The sequence below is a fragment of the Cyprinus carpio genome, chromosome A21 (genome assembly GCF_018340385.1).
Source record: "Cyprinus carpio isolate SPL01 chromosome A21, ASM1834038v1, whole genome shotgun sequence".
Lineage (NCBI taxonomy): Eukaryota > Metazoa > Chordata > Actinopteri > Cypriniformes > Cyprinidae > Cyprinus > Cyprinus carpio.
In genome coordinates, this window is record NC_056592.1 from 20733518 (window position 1) to 20749994 (window position 16477).

The window sequence follows — 16477 nt, forward strand, 5'->3', positions numbered from 1 at the left end:
AGTTGCCACTGTGGGAACACTTTGGTTGATTTAAGCCTGTGGGAAAGTTGAGCCACCCCTTGTTTCTAGACAACTTTAAACAAAATTAGTGATGTCACCACAAATATATTAAGAGTTATCCATTTTACTCCCCATGTGATAGAAGCCCATGGAATAATTGGTAACTAAATTCAGAAAACAGTTTTTTGCTGTTCAAAGTGATTTTTGTATGTTCAAGGACTCACATGCTTCTTGTGTCTGAACAATCACAGACAAAGTAAAATAAATAAATAAATAAATAAATAACACGTGTTGTCTTGAGTCACAGGTGAGGGAACTCCCTGGATGGATGGTCAGTCCATCACAAGGCTTATACATAGATTTTAAGAAGTCATTTTTCATTGAATTCCTCTTCCTTTGATACAGCATGAGGTGAAAATGTTCAGTTTTACTTCAGTATAATCAATGCCCTCTCCCTACGCTCAGTTAACTCCACATTGGGGGCATGTTGAGCCAAGAGACCACTTTTGTTTTTGTTTTTTTGTTTTTTTTTTTTGTTTTTTTTGGAAAGCCATATTTTGAAAGCAGTTTACTTTAGATCCAAAGTGATTTTCCCAGAGGATGCACAACATCCTGAAATTTATACATATTTAAGTAGGACCCATTACTGTCGTGTGCTCACTTTAAACACACCATAAGTAAAAACTGGCTCAACTCACTCTGCTCTCCCCTATGTTTTTATAGTCAAAATCTGGGGAAAAATTGATATTAAATTGCAATCAGTTAATCTAAATGTATTTTATTTGCTTCGTCACACTGCATGACTAAAGTGAAAAAAGCAAAAAAAAAAGCTAAAAGGTCCAAAAAAAAGCTAAAAGGTCCAAAACATCAGTAGCAGATTCATATATATATATATATATATATATATATATATATATATATATATATATATATATATATATTGCACACTGTTTCAGTAAAATGTAGATGTAAAATGTATTTTTTTTACATTTATTGTTGTAGTAACCCCATTAATCACTGGTTAATCAAATGAATGTCACCACATGGTGGCACTCTCTCATTATTAATTCACTTTAATGCACTTTTAATGTCTTTTACCGAAGCGTAACACAATCAGGCTTGATATCAACTGATTCACGGGAGTCTGCAGGAATATCTGTGCAGTTAAAACATGTTGTGCGATAAAGGAAAGTGTTTGCTTTGTCCTTGCAGTCAAAACAATCTGACAGACGCTTCACGAATCCTGAAGGTGCAGTTGCAAAAGGATTGTAGAGAGTGTTTCAAAATGCTCTTGTTTCACGTTTTCCACTGGAGAGTAAAGAATCCTGACTGTTCTTTTTAGAGACAAATCTCAAGAACAACAAAAGCTACACTGTTAATCTTCACAGTTTACAGGTTTTTAACTTCAATGTGCAAGGCTTCCGGTATTGCAAACTTGTATTTATTGTCATATAATTTTAATTTATTATCGTAGTCATAAACACACTGGTTTGTGCAGCAAACAGTTTTACTGTTGACTTTTTCTAGTTATTAATAGCAGCTAATTAGAGCTGGGTAGATTACAATTGTACCCCATTATTGATTACAGATTACTTGATGAAAACTGTAATCTAGGTTACTCATTTTAGGTTATATATATTCTGACTACTTTTTAGATTACTTTTAAATTGCTTTTTCTTTTTTACTTGTTTTAAACTTACCATTAAACATGCCGTATTGATTAAAAAAAATTTATATCAACATCGTGTGAATATCTAATGATGTAATCCATAAAAAGGTAACTGTAATCTGATTAAGAGCATTACAAAATGTAATATACTCTAATTATGAGTACTTGTTTTTTGGATCAGTTCCCAGCTCCGCGGCTAATGAACTGGAAGTCTCGCACATTCACAGAAATAGCTTGCAAAACAAGGCAGTGCTTCCTTGAAAACGTTTCTTATATCCTGTTACACAAGAACAATACATTATTATTTTTTTTAAAACTCACAAACAATCTGTCGTGTCAAATTTTGGTAGTCATTAAAAGGATGGGAGGTCCGGCAGCCTCATATTGGAAATATGTAGATGTAGGTCAAGATGGTCAGCTAGTGAATTAATCAACCAGTCAATTATTGATCAGTTTTAACCATTAAACTGTGTCAATATTTCGGATGGCCTGGGCCTTCTTCTGTGCCACAGCTTAATGATATTTACATCGTAGATAGCGAGCAAAGGCTTGTCGATACGTCTCGTTGAAAAGGGTGTAGATCAGAGGATTCACTCCAGAGGAGATATATCCCACCCAGACAAAAAAGTGAATGAGGTTATAGAGATGCTCGCTGCAGTTGTCCTGACAGATGGCGATCAGCACATTGGTGATGAAGAACGGACACCACATGACCAGGAAGAGAAAGAACACAATCCCCAAGACTTTGGAGGCTCGTCGCTCATTGTTCAAAGATTGAAACGTGCCTCGTCTGCTTTGGCCTTGCGGACCTTGTGCAGACTTGCTGGAGGAGGACTTCCTGTTCAGCAGACTTGTGTCACTTATCCCAGCAGAAGAATGTTTGGAGTATCTCCTGCTCTCTTGCGGGAAAGAAGTGCTGTGCCTCTGGAGAACACGGAGAGTGAGGTAATAGCAGACCACCATGATGACCAGAGGAACGAAGAAGGCCACAGACGAGCCAACAAGGACGAAACGAGGCTCATTCAGGGTGCAGGTGTCATTTACAAACACCTTCTTCTTGTCCTGGAAACCCATTACTGGAATGGGCAGCGACAACACTGGAAAAAAAAGAGCAAGAAGAATGAGGAATCAGTTCAGAAAGCATGTTTAATCCATCACATCCCACAGATTTAATGAAAGTGTGAACAGTCACACAGAGCCATTTCATTCCAGTTTGCCTCACTAAAAAAAGTAAAAGCAATTAAATATATATAATGTTTAATGGCCTGTTATTGATTTATAACACATAACCATGTATGTGAGTCGTATTCTAAAATTGCAGATTTGAAGTGTAAAAATAAAAAAGATTTTCACTGTAGTTTAAGTGAAACAGTGAAAAATAATAAATCTAAACTTTTTTTTTTTTTTACTATGTTTTTAGAAAAAGCATGCAGTTTGTTTCACTGTGCAATCCAGGGACATACAGTATGTTCAATAAATAAGTATACTATATAATACCTAATCAAGAGCATATAGAATGGAAGCCAGATCTGAAATGGAAAACTGTGACAGACTTTTAGTGTGAGGAATAAAAGTATTTTCATGACTTGAAAAAACAAGCATATGATCTATTGGTCGAGAGATCAGTATTAGAGCATTTGCTCATTTCAAGTCAAGAGAGACCCCCCCAACCCCCATCCCCCCCAAAAAAAACATTTCTATAGCACAATTTTTGTGCACATCTGTGTGCAGACTGAAATCAGTAGCCCACAACAAATACACAGCTTTAACATTAAGATCAACCAAATTCTAGCATTGTATCACTGCTCATTATAACACATACTAAGATATGAAAACTCTTGACCAAGAACGGGAGATGCTTCTTCTGGATTAGGTACATGCATGGCTGCAAGCTGCTTCAAAATGAGCCTTAGCGAACACCAACATGGCTCAATTTGGCAAAACCTCTAACTTATTTAACTAAAAAGAGATGCTCATAGGGTTGGTGGGTGTTAAGCACAAAACCATAAGAAGAGCTGTGCAGAAATATCAAGCTTTGTGCATCAGAAATGCTAAATCCATACGGAAAACACGGCTGATGGAGCAAAAAGGCGCGCAGACCTGATGCAGCAGTAATCACTTCTGCTGTCAGTTCTTGTTAGTGCTGTGTACTCTCTAGGTAAAGATGTCAAGCAAAGTCCATGACACCCCGGGAAGCACACAGAAACAGGGTCAGACCGCTTGCCTGACTAATGTGTTGACTTCAGTACTGTATATCATCATTAACCAGTTATTTCTGAACTGGATGCTTCATTCTCACCTACAGAAACGGTCCAGACACTGATTATTTTGATCATGGTCTTGTGAAGTGAGTTGCTACGGCTGTATTTGATTGGATTACAGATGCCGATATAGCGGTCCAGAGAGATGGCGCACAGGTGCATGATGGAGGCTGTGGAGAAGAGCACGTCAAGGAAGATCCACAAGGGACACAGCAGTTCAGGGAGAGGCCAGGTGTGATCTGGAAACAGGCAAGAAGAGGAGACGTTTCAGAGACATAGGCACAAACTGATATGAGTAGAGTTAATAAACCGTGGTAACACTTCAGTTTAGGGACCTAAGCTCACTATCAACTCGTTGCTTATTAGCATGCACATTACTAGAATGTATTTCCAAGTTGTTCTCTACATAATATATTATATAATATACTGATATTACAGTTACTTTCAATTGCCATTACAGAATTAGCTGTACTCTGGTGCATCTCACAAAGATTATTGGATTATTGTCTGGATTATTTTTGACCACAAAATTGAAAGAAAAAAAATATTTTGCTTAAAGACAATGAAGCCCATTCTAAGAAAATCAAGATTTGTTTTTTAAGATTTATTTTTATAACCTTTTATATCTATTATATATATATAACCTTTTACAACTATTAGTTTTTGAATTTTTCAGACATTTCTTGACAGCTTTTGTGAGACCATTTTCATTTTCAAATGTGTAGCTGAAATGTAAATTTATGTACTGTAACGGTAGGTTTTAAATTTTTTGTCTGTAGTACAGTACTTACTGTAAAGAATACTAATTAGTGAGGCTGGCATTACAAGGAATCCCACCAGCATGTCTGCCACGGCCAGTGAGCACAGGAAGTAGTTGGTGGCATTGTGCAGTTTTCTCTCGATGGACACGGCCATAATTACCAGTATATTCCCCGCAACAGTAAAAAATATAAACGCCAGGATGAACAGGGCTGGCCAGTTCTTCACCGTAGGTTGCGTGTCCTCTAATTCTGTGAGGTTGGATTTGAAATAGATATGGTTGAGGTCCAAAGAGACATTCCAGGGGAGGGTAACATTCAACAACGCCATTGTGTTAAAAGCAAAACTGAAGTCTGATAAGGCTCTCAGGAGCAACTGTCAGTAGTGATTCTGTGCGATCAGTCTCTGGTGTCAACTGACTTCAGGCCGTCTTTATTAGAACTGTTTACTCCTGAGGTTGTGCGTCCTACACCTAAAACAGATGGAAATACTGGTTAGACAGACAGACAGACAGACAGATAGATAGATAGATAGACAGACATAATGTTTTAGGTTCATTACATTCTGGTGAAGAAGCTGTACACATCCTATTCTTCTGAAGCGATTATTAACAAATATTGACACGTGTAAATGTCTGCTTAAAACTGAAATGTCTCGTCTCGTTTCACATAGGAAAAAAGATCAGACATTTAACTCTTTAAGTGTTATGAGTTCAGCTCTAGCTTCTACTGTACTTTATCTGGTAGTAGATATTATCTAGAAGATGTCTTCATACCTGTGCAGTTTATAAGATATAGAAAGACCAGACTTTGTTGAAGCTTGCCAAATAACACCATCATTTGATGTATAATGAATTATCTGAAGCAAAACTTAAGAGTCACTGGACTCCAAAACGTCTTAGTCTGATAACTGTCTGAATTGCCCACAATTGCTGAACTCAGGCTTTATTTCAAAGCATGAGACAGCATGAGATCCATGCATACTGTTGCATCACACGTGTTGCATCACATTGTATTTGAATATTGCAATATACTCTGTAAAGTTACAGCAAATTAGGTGGTGTTAAAATTTCAGTGTAAGGCCTTAGGTATACCTACTTGTTATATCTTGTCTCAATTTGAATCCAGCCTGGCATAACTCATCTTGAATGCTGTACTCTAAATAAACACATTTACAATTTTAAACACATATACGATTCATATTTGTGAGGGATAAACTTTCAGTCTTTACAATGACATGACATGACATGACATGTATAAAGTTCCTAGATCACTTATATTTATTATATATTTATAACTCATAACTTTGAAAACTTTTAATTTATTATTTTTTTTAAATTTTATTATTTTTTGGAAAGATGTTTCATTAGTTAAACAACTGGCAACAGTTCAATTCTGTACTTCTGTCCTTCACAGCCTTGTTTTCATTCCTGATAAAATATTTAAATATGACTAAGGTCTATGAGATTACAAAGCTGCAAGTGGGAGCAAGATTTTCAATGAATTATGATTTTAATTTTCCTCACACAAAGTTATCTAGACTAGGAATGTAACTGCACAAGTCTACATGGGCTACATTTATAGTTAATTATATTTTTATGTCCTTCCTGGAGCCCCCATGGTCACTGTGTAGATCACTGTATGAAAGTGTGACATTAACATTATCCTCTTTTATGTTTTCTAGGGAAGAAAGAAGGACATAAGGGTGTGGAACAACTTAAGGGTGAGTAAATAATGAAAGCACTCTCATTTTTAGGTAAACTTTTCCTATGTGTGTGATTTATTTCTTCACACTTGGATGATGAGTGTAAACAAATGTGACTTGATTTGCATAGCTTACAGTAATTTGCCTGTTATCAGCAGAAAATGCTGTCTTGACTTGTAGTCAGGTATATTTCTTGATCTTTCACTTTTTGCCTTTGGCAAAACAAGACTCAGTGATTGCCAAACTGCATGCTTACTATACGAAATTAGGACTGTGATACAGCTATTGATCATAGAACAGATTTAAAAGGAAAACATCTTCATTTGCAAAAGAAAGAGAAGAGAAAAGTCTATTGTAAAGGAATGGCGATGAACACTGAATGGCAGAACGCTAATACTTGTCACAATGTTACAATGACTATTTAAGCAAACGTTCACGTTCACACATTAGCAGAAAACAATTGTGTAGCGTATCAGGCCTGAACCAGACAAATTAAAGATTTGATCGTAAGCATGGTTGAAACAAGAAAAGCCGAATTCCTCGGAAAGGCAACAGGATGTTGTAAATCAACTCCTAGCACCACAGTCCTGAAGCTAGATAACCAACCAGCTCTTTCACAGAACAGCTTTCAACATTAACACCATTAGAACAATTATTGACAATTTCAATTCGAAGAAGAACAAATTTGGGGCAAGTAATCAAAGAGATGCACAGCGTTACCATCACATGTAAACCCATGATAGTAATCATGATCACAAGCTCTTTGGATTGACTTCCCCCACCTCGAAGGAAACCAGACTGAAATTCCTAAGGAGACCTGTTAACCCCTCTGGTCTTCACAGGACATATCCTTACTCCCCAGAATGGCACAGAGAATGCCTTCCAATGCATATATGCATCAAAATGAACTCAAAAAAGACTTCTAAATGGATATCAGTCCATTGCTTAACTCCATATCATACATGTAACCCCCACATTTGATTATAATGTTTCTAATCACTTATTATGTATGTCTTTTTAAATAACTCTTGAATAGCTTAAGGGATCATATTCATGTTTAGTATGTGTGTGTGTTCGAATATTCTTGCTTGAAAACGTTTCTGACCATCAGTTATTTGTCAAATGTATCATATTCTTGTTATAGGAATCATGTCCAAAGTATACCCTGCAAGAGCGGCGAAAATTCGGACCACATACTTGATAAGATAAAATATGATTTATGAATGGGTGGGACAACACAATGCAACACCCCGAGAAAAAGACAATATCTAATTGGTCAAGACAACATTTGAGGTGTGTGCCAAAATGCCAGTTTAAATACTCAGGACACCATCAAATTTTGCTTTTAGCTTTTGCTTTTTAGCTTTTGCTTTTTAGCCTTTTGCTTTTGGCTTTTAGCCTTTGCTTTTTAGCTTTTAGCCTCTGTTTTTTAGCTTTTAGCTTTTGCTATCAGTCATGCCGGCTTTTAGCTTTGCTTAGTCATGCTTTGTCATCACTTTTAGCGTTCTTCGAGCGCCGTTCCAGCGTGCTTCGGCCTGCACGCCGGCTGCTACTTAGCCACGATGAGAAGAAACACCACCTAGTCTCGTCAAACTTTACTTCTGTCCCTTTTTATTGTAGTTTAATTTTTTTTTCATTTTTTTAGTTTTTTGTTTTGGTTTAGGTTTTGTAACGCCGTGTCTCCGAGTCTGACCTCGCGTGCCCGTCTGAAAACTTCAACCAGCCCACAACTCCGCATATTCAGCCAACGCCCAACCACGGGCTTCCCAAGACGTCACTTCAACGACTACTGAACTTCTAGCCAATCAGCAACTTCGGGAAACCCCCTTTTCAGCGACAACAAAGGGAACCCCGTTACACAGGCATCACAAGTAACGTACCTCCAGACTCTCATCTGTACTGGTGTTATCTAATATAATTTTAACCTAATTGATGAACTCAATGCGAGGGTTAATTAAGTGACTGATGGTTATTCATGTCTATGCAATTTCACGTATTGCTGTAAACTTGGGATTTCACATTTTCATTCTCTTAAACGCATTCTTCCCTAACTTTTTATCTTCCTGCATCTTGTGTGAATGTGTGAGTGCGTGTGCTTATGTGTTAGATTAGATTATATGTCTTAGATTTATCTAAAAATAAAGCCTTATTTATATTGAAAAGAGAAGTATCTTGTGTTTTGTGCTTACAAGTTAATGTCTTAAACTGCCGATCTTGTTACTGTGCTAATTAATAGTGTTTTCACTATACTTTGGATATATATATATCCAGCGCAGATTTGATGTTAAACGGCTCATTCAGTGAATCGCTGGCCGTTTCAGTGATCAGCCGTGAAACAGTGATTCTGTTCAAATTCCCTTTAAAATCTTAAATGATTCCCTTTGAGCTAAAATTACCTGTTTCCCTTACAGTTGTCAGTCCTGTATTTGAGTCCTTAATACAATTACCTTCACACACAGTTCAGTTATTTACGGGTGTGACAACCACATTCTGTAACCGAACTCACACCCGTAAATTTTCAGGACTCACAACCGCATTACGTCATACAGAGCGAGAGAGAGAGAGAGTCGATCAGCCACACAAACACGTCTGTCTACCGTGTGTTACGTGTTTTCGGTAACTTTTTACAGTGACAAAAAAAATGTGTGTCTGTCATCTGAAAGTTTTATATCCCGTCAGTTTTGTGTTCTGCGCGGGACTCAAATGCTCCTCTCCACCCACATTTGAAGGCTGCTGTCGGTTACTGAAGATTTGACTAAATAACTCGCAGCTCGATTGGACTCTTGTTATGTCAGAAAGTGATTATGTATTATGCACATCACCATATTTGATTTTACTTTGGTTACTGTCGCTATGGTAACTGGTAACCCAGACAGCAACATAGTGTTGGCCCAGATCCGGCCCACATCTGGCCCACGTGAAATCCATGCGGGCCAGATGTGGGCCGGATCTGGGCCGAAACTGCTTGCTGTCTGGGAAGGAATACAGGCTTCACTCCCGTTGCACGTTTCATACAGACAGTATTCTAAACACAACTGTAAGCTGCTGTGTGAAAGGGACATTTCGAGACTCACACCTGTAAAGAAAATGCGGTTGCCAATCCCAAAAACTGACAGTGTGAACGTAGCCCTAAACTGCCATCCTCTCAGCATTTAAGCCAAGAATGCCAGTATACAGGGCAAGGAACTAGTTCAGCATGTTGGTTCAGTGCAAAGCAGCACTTGTGAACTTTACTCTCAAGGAAAGTTCATTAAATAAATATTTGATAACAAATATTTATTTGAGTTATCATGATTTTTTTTTTGGCTAAATGTGAAGGACGAAGAATGTTGTTCTAGGAACTTGTGAGTAGGGGAGCTTTTTTTTTTTTTTTTTACTTTTTGTCAGCAGTCTTTTTTTTTTTTTTACTTTTTGTTGGATTTATGGTGATGTTGTGTCTTTGATTTTTTGTATGTCCAGGAAAAAGTATGCAAATTGTTTGAAAATATATGCATTTATTACTCATAAATTATGGACAAAAGTCACAGTTATGGACAAACACAATCCGACCAATAACATGCGCACAAAAAGAGCGTTTGTTGCATGAAGCATGTTAGTGAACTTACTAACAAATCTGTTCTTTTCAAGAATGCTGCAAAAAGACTACAAAAATGTTCACAGCATAACAGAACCTGTTATCAAATGTAGAAAATTCTGAACTATTGGCACTCTCCATAGGAACGGACATCCTGCAAAGATCCCTCTCAACATGCAATAAGTGGGGGAAAAAAAACTAAGGATAACAACAAAAGCCTCCAGCAAAGATGCACAGACTGCAGAAGTCTTTGTGTGTCCACTATTAGAAAAGTAAGAATGGTGTTCGTGAAAGGACAACAAATAAGAAACCACTGCGGGCAAAAAAATTGCTGCATGTCTCATGTGTTACCCAAACCATCTGGATGTTCAGCAAAGCTTATGGGAAAATGTTCCCCAACACCAAAACCTCATCTCAACTGAAAACTATGGTGGATGAAGCATCATAATTTAATCCTGCTTTGCTGCTTCAGGGTCTGGACACTTTGCAATTAATGAATTAAAATACGCAACAAGATATTCATGACTTCAAGCTTTAGAGAGGCTTGGTGATGCAATAAGACAATGACCAAAGCACACTAAGAATTAAAATAAAGTATGGCAGACGCAGAAATACGAAAATGTGTGTTTTCCTGAGTACCGACCTTAAGTCAAATGAGATGCATAACCTAAAGAGGGCTGTGCCATCAAGACAGCCCTGAAATATTGATAAACTGAAGGTTTGTGTGGAGGGAGCTTAAACTGAAGGTTTGTGGGGAGGGGTGTTGATGAGTATTGTGAGTCTACAGGTTACTAAATTCACTTACTTTCCTAAAATGATTACTCAGTATATGCAACAAAGATGTAAAAATTCTAGACATTTTCAAAGTGTTAACAAACCTTATTATGTATCTAATGTATGTATTAGGTGTGTCATTTTCACTGCTGGCTGCCAATATTCCTCTTTTGTCATAAAGTTTAATGATCATACCAAACCTGTTACAACTACAACAACAACAACAACAACAAAAGAGCAAGCTGGGACACCAGAGGCTGGATTGACTTAGAAAGACATAAGTACATTTCTTGAAAATGTTCAAAGATTTTCTTAAGAACCAACCACACCAACCACAAGCAAGCTTTGTCATTCATAAAATAATGACCTAAAAACCACTAACAAACGGTTGCATTACATAACGTAACATTTTATGTAAAATGGGACAAAACAAGAATGACACTCTCTACTCACTGCAGCACAGCTACTGTAACTCTAATTATTTTGATAATATTTCAGATTACCACTTATTATTGCGGAAAACCACTGTCTTATTCCATTTTGTAATATGTTAGATTCTGAACTCGTTTAACAGTTTTGAAGAGAGTATGTAAATGTGCAAACTTGTCAGACTTGTGTTGCTATTTTGTTATTTTTCTGTCCCCATGTGCTCCCCGTGACCCAGTTTCTCCTTTGTTTGATTGTGTTCATTTGATTCAGGTGTGTCTTGTCAACTACCCTCGTTTCGTCCTGTATTTACAGTGTTGTTTGCCCTATGTTTACTGTCTGGTGTTGGTTGTCAGGGTGTTACGTGTGTCTCCTGTCTACCCTGTGTTGCCCATTGGTTTATCTATTAAAGATTATTATTCCTGCGACTCTTATGTCTCCGCATTCCTTGCTCCAACACAGTACACACCGTGACAAAACCGGCCTGTAGAGCTTTGCCAGTGGTTATGTCTGGGTGCGAAAATAATGCGTGCAATATTTGTTGAATGCTTTTGGTCATAAATGATTCACAGACTGCTGTGGTGCTCACTGTGTGACGTAAAAAAAATAACTGTAAATGCTTATTTTTATATTTTAGAAGATTCTTTTTAGTTTAATTCTTCATTCTTAAGGTTTTTTTTTGTTTGTTTGTTTCTCAAGCAAGAAATCAGCAGTTAAGAAGAACTGTATTTTCAAGAATGATTTGTGAACGCTAACAGTTGTATTTTTCTCATCATATGTAACTGCGAATTTGGAAAGGATGCTTTTTCAAAATGTAAGTCTCAAATATTTTTCTAGCAGTATAAATGATTTCAGACTGCTTTGGCCTCCTGCTATCCTGAATCTAACTGCCTGCTTCATAGCCACTGCAGTTGGTTAATTTGTCATACAGTTTGCAGAAGGTAAGACCTGGTACAGTACAAGCATGACATTGATGTAACTGATCTTTAAACACATCTATAGACTATCTAGTGAATAAACCTGCTCGGGATGAGTGGCCAGCTCGATATTTATTTATTTATTTATTTTTTACTTGACTTTAAATAACAATCAAATTAAATTATAACTAGGCATTGTAAAATTGTTATTATAGGGGAGACAGAGGCTGTCACACTTTTTTTCCTGAAAGCAGTTTGCATGGTAGCTTTATTTTTTGAAACTCACATCTGCTTTGACTGCAGAAAAAAAAACCTATTGAACATTTCCGGCGTTACTGCCAAATTTGTCGTCAGCAAAATGTAATGTAAACAGTAAAATGATTATAAAACAAATTCGATGAATTAATCAACTCTACAGTATGTGTAGATATGTCGAATCATTGTTTTTGCCAACCGTTAAATGTATGCCTTCTTGCACAATCTTGTCTGAACGTCGTTATACGACAATATTTTGGTTTGGAAGACAAATGATTTTCTAATATGAGAGAGTTTTGAATTAGATGCCCGAAACCAACATGCAATTCCACCGCCAAAAGAAAAAAAACTTTATAGGGTAACTTATGTCGGACATTTAGCCTTAGTTATTGCTGTTATGACTCGTCAGTCTCTCTAGTGTTATAAATACTCCAGGCTACTAAATGTATCCCAATCAAACGAAGAAGAAGCACACAGTCTTACCCTTCACCCTGTGGCCGCACTGTGCTCATAGTGTCTGCGCCTCTCGCGGTTGTCCCAGTCAAGCGCCGCGCGCGCCTTTCATTTATCAGCGCTGGGGAAAAAACCCGGTGCTACTGAATGAGGGCAGGACGGTACATGACAAACCTGCTGTTTCAATTTCAGGCGTTCCTGACGTACAGTCACACTAGTGCTAGTGTGTAGCCCATAATTATCTATTATACGGCAGTTAATTACTTTAAATAGGTGATTAATAATACAACAGAGATGGTTGTTACTCTTTTGTTTTAACAACTGTAACAATGTTTTTTGCGCTATTTATCAAACATTGACATATTTGTCGCATATTTATCTGCTACATGTTTTTTAAACCTGAAAGTAGTGTACACGCATTTGTTTTAAACTGCAACATTGGAGCGGCAACGTTTAAGATACAAATGAATCGACCATATCCACCAGTTTCCACCATAGTTTGTCAAATAACAAAAATCAGACTGCAGGCAAATCTGATTTTTCTTTAAATCAGATCTTTTCAGGCATACTGTCCGCACCAGAGGTGAAAACCATTCTGTGTAAATGTACAGGTGCCTTACAGTGAAAATTACTCCACAAGTTACAAGTCACCCATTTCAAAACTATTTGAGTAAAAGTCTTAGAGTATCTGATTTTAACAGTATTTTACTTGTACTAAATATAGGCTCAAAGATGCTCTAGTCAAAGAGACATGCCAGTGAAAAACAGGAAAGTGTTGATTATTTAACCAAAATAAAACTGAATACCACAAAAACCGCAAAATAAGAATAACAATAAATACATAAAATAAAAAATAAAAAATAAATTGAAAAAAAAAGACATTTCCTTAAATAATGGATAATAATGGTTATTTATTTATTTATTTATTTGCTTAATTTGTTTATTGTACTTACAATTCTTCCAGTTTTGCACTGGATGTGCTAGTTTCGGCCTCATTGCCGGCTGCGGTCATGTCCTCATCTCATATATAACACCTGTGATTCACAACCACTTGCTAAGGAACGCGCATTCACGTAAAGAAGCCTTGTTGACAAGTTTGTTGAGTAGGCCTAAGGGCAAAACGCACAAGATGCTGTATTTCAGAAATAGACTGCTGCAGAAAAAGCTAGATGCCATGCAAAATGTAATGTGTAATTGCAACACGCATTAAAAATGTAGTGAAGTAGGCCTAGAGAGAAAGAGTTGCTGATATCTTTGATACTCAGTAAAACTACAGAGTATCCAAAAAGATACTCAAGTACAGTAATTAATAATTAAATGTAGGCTACTCAAATACTTTACACCTCTGGTCCGCACTATTATTTGCAAGGGATCAAATCAGATTTGTGTGTCCAGACATGACCAGCTTATCGCATTTCAAACCACCTCCAAATGTGTTTTGGATCAGATTAGAAAAAAAAGAAAGAAGGGTTTTTTTTTTTTTTTTTTTTTTTTTTTTTTTTTTTTTTATGTGCGTCAGCATTTTTTCCCACAGAATTGGGCTACTTTTAAACTGTTGCAGTGGGTTGATTTTTCCCCGTGGGTTAAAAGTTTTAAATATTGCACAACTTACATTTGACTGAATGTTTGTATTAAAAACATTTTGCATTCTATCTATGAACTGTGCTAGATGTTAATTTTTATTAAGGAGGGCCACTGGTAGGAAGCCTTAGAGCTGTGTTTATGATCAATGTACAAAACAGTGACTGTAAAATATGTATTTTAGGTAGGCCTATGGAAACAGGACATTTTGAGTTTTAATATTTGGGATGGTCTGTGCTCTACATTGGGCTGTTTTTGACTGGCATGGGCTAGTTTTGTCACGCAAACCTGCAGGATCTGGCAACCTTGACTGTGTGTCATTTTAGATGATTTGTATTTCTAAAAAAAACATTACGACAGTGAGGGAGGTGCCGCAGTGGGCAAGTAATATAATTGGTGTGTCTGCAGTAAAGGTGAAATCGCCCGCTCCCGCGAGATTTGCGTTGTGTCCCGCGGGATCCCATTTTGGACGCAGCTCAACATTCCACACTCCCTTTTTTAGTTAATTAAGTGTATCATCCGGGTAGCCTACTTAAAATGCACGTTTTCTTTTTGTGGAATTTTCTGTGGGAACACACTACTCACACTATTTATAGGACTGCTACACAACTGCATGGTAGCCTACGTAAGTACACAAAATGGGACTTACTTAGTAATTGTGCTATGTCTGTTTTGTTCTGACAACATTAAAGCAACTCTATGTCATTTTGTGTGTTTTTGTGATTTTCAGTTAAGTGGAATTCACTGTCGTCAATATATCGCTGTCGTAATCACAGCTGCATCAGAAATCGCACAGTTCCTAACTGTATAGTAAGCAGTAAAGTAGTATGCTTTATACAAAATCTTAGCATTCATAAAAAAGTATGACAGCGGCAAAAAATAAATAAAAAATAAATGAAAAATAAATAAATAGGCCTAAATGAAAACCCTCGACGAGACTCTGAAGTGTGCATCTGATGGACACTTTACTATCCCATGAGGCCACAGGAGAGGATTTGTGAATGGCAGCCGTCCGATTAACATCATACTACACACATTCATACTATATAGAACATACTTATTTTTTTAACAGTCACCAAGTAATTACTTGTTCAAAAGAAGTTCCCACTTAGAGTATATGCCATTTTGGACGCAAAGTTTTCTTTAAGCAAACGTAACATTATCATTTACTTTTTTATGCATTGAAAAATAAATTGAGCATGTGTTATAATAATTTATCTTACCTTACACTTTACCTAATGAAATGAACGTGAAGTTTTTTTTTTTTTTTTTTTTTTTTTTGTATCAGTTTGAAAATGGCTGTTCTTAAAGATTCTTCAAACCATTTTTGTGGTCCACAACAAAATAATATAGTTTCAGAACAACATGAGAATAAGCAAATACGGATTGCATAATGACAGAATTTTCCTTTTTAGGTGTACTGTTCCTTTTAGATTAAGAAATGTGAACTGTGATAAACCTGCAAGCCATTTTAAAAACCTGTATGACACACTTTCTTCTGTGGAACACGAAGAAGAATGCTGGTAACCAAAGAGTTTCGGTTCCCTTTAACTTCCACTCTATTTTTGTTCTAACAATGGAAGCCAGTGTGAAATTAAACGGTTTGGTTACCAACACTCTTCAAATGATCTTCTTTTATGCCAACATAATAGACATGCATATTAGAAACAAAATGAGGGTGAGTAAGTGATGACAGAACTGGAATTTTTTTGTAGGGCTATTTCTGTAAAAGCATCATTGCAGAATCTACAAAGATGCGTGATTTTAAATGATTAACATTCTTAAATGACAGAACGTTGGAAAAAAACAACTGATCATCACTTGTTTTACTAGAACTCCCTGATGAACACTTAGAAAAAGAAAATATTTTGCATCTCAAACTTGGCAGCGATGAATTTGGAGGTAGAGTTAATGAGCTGCAGGGACTTCCTCATACTCACTGCCAAGTAACGCTCAAAATCAAAACATCAAAGGGCACACACAAAGAATGAAGGCTGTTCTGAAAGTAATCAATAATTATGCTGCCTTGTTTTGGACAAATTGTAAGGCAGCATCCTTCAAGGTGATATATATGTTTCCTTCAAATCTCAAGAATGTAGTTCAC

General features: G+C 36.7%; 1 protein-coding gene across 2 annotated transcripts; it reads right to left on the reverse strand.

Moving 5' to 3' along the window:
• Positions 1–976: 976 nt before the first annotated feature.
• Positions 977–12906, reverse strand: LOC122134706 (5-hydroxytryptamine receptor 2A-like). 2 transcript variants are annotated; one of them, XM_042711272.1, is made up of 5 exons: positions 12823–12895; positions 5787–5846; positions 4722–5161; positions 3969–4169; positions 977–2766 (listed from the first exon to the last, which is right to left on the reverse strand). In XM_042711272.1, the coding sequence occupies exons 3-5, from the start codon at positions 5017–5019 to the stop codon at positions 2183–2185; spliced, it is 1083 nt and encodes a 360-aa protein (XP_042567206.1). In that variant the 5' UTR covers positions 5020–5161; positions 5787–5846; positions 12823–12895; the 3' UTR covers positions 977–2182. The 2 variants fall into 2 exon arrangements, with proteins under 2 accessions (XP_042567206.1, XP_042567205.1); XM_042711271.1 differs by lacking the exon at positions 5787–5846 and having other exon boundaries at positions 12823–12906.
• Positions 12907–16477: the final 3571 nt, after the last annotated feature.

Bases quoted from the DNA above. Each gene is read 5' to 3' on its own strand.
- LOC122134706 (XM_042711271.1), bottom strand. From the start codon at position 5,019: ATGGCGTTGTTGAATGTTACCCTCCCCTGGAATGTCTCTTTGGACCTC. The intron at 4,170-4,721 runs GTAAGTACTGTA...GCCTGTTTCCAG, and splicing joins ACTAATTAGTATTCTTTACA to ATCACACCTGGCCTCTCCCT. The intron at 2,767-3,968 runs GTGAGAATGAAG...TTTTTTTTCCAG, and splicing joins TGTCTGGACCGTTTCTGTAG to TGTTGTCGCTGCCCATTCCA.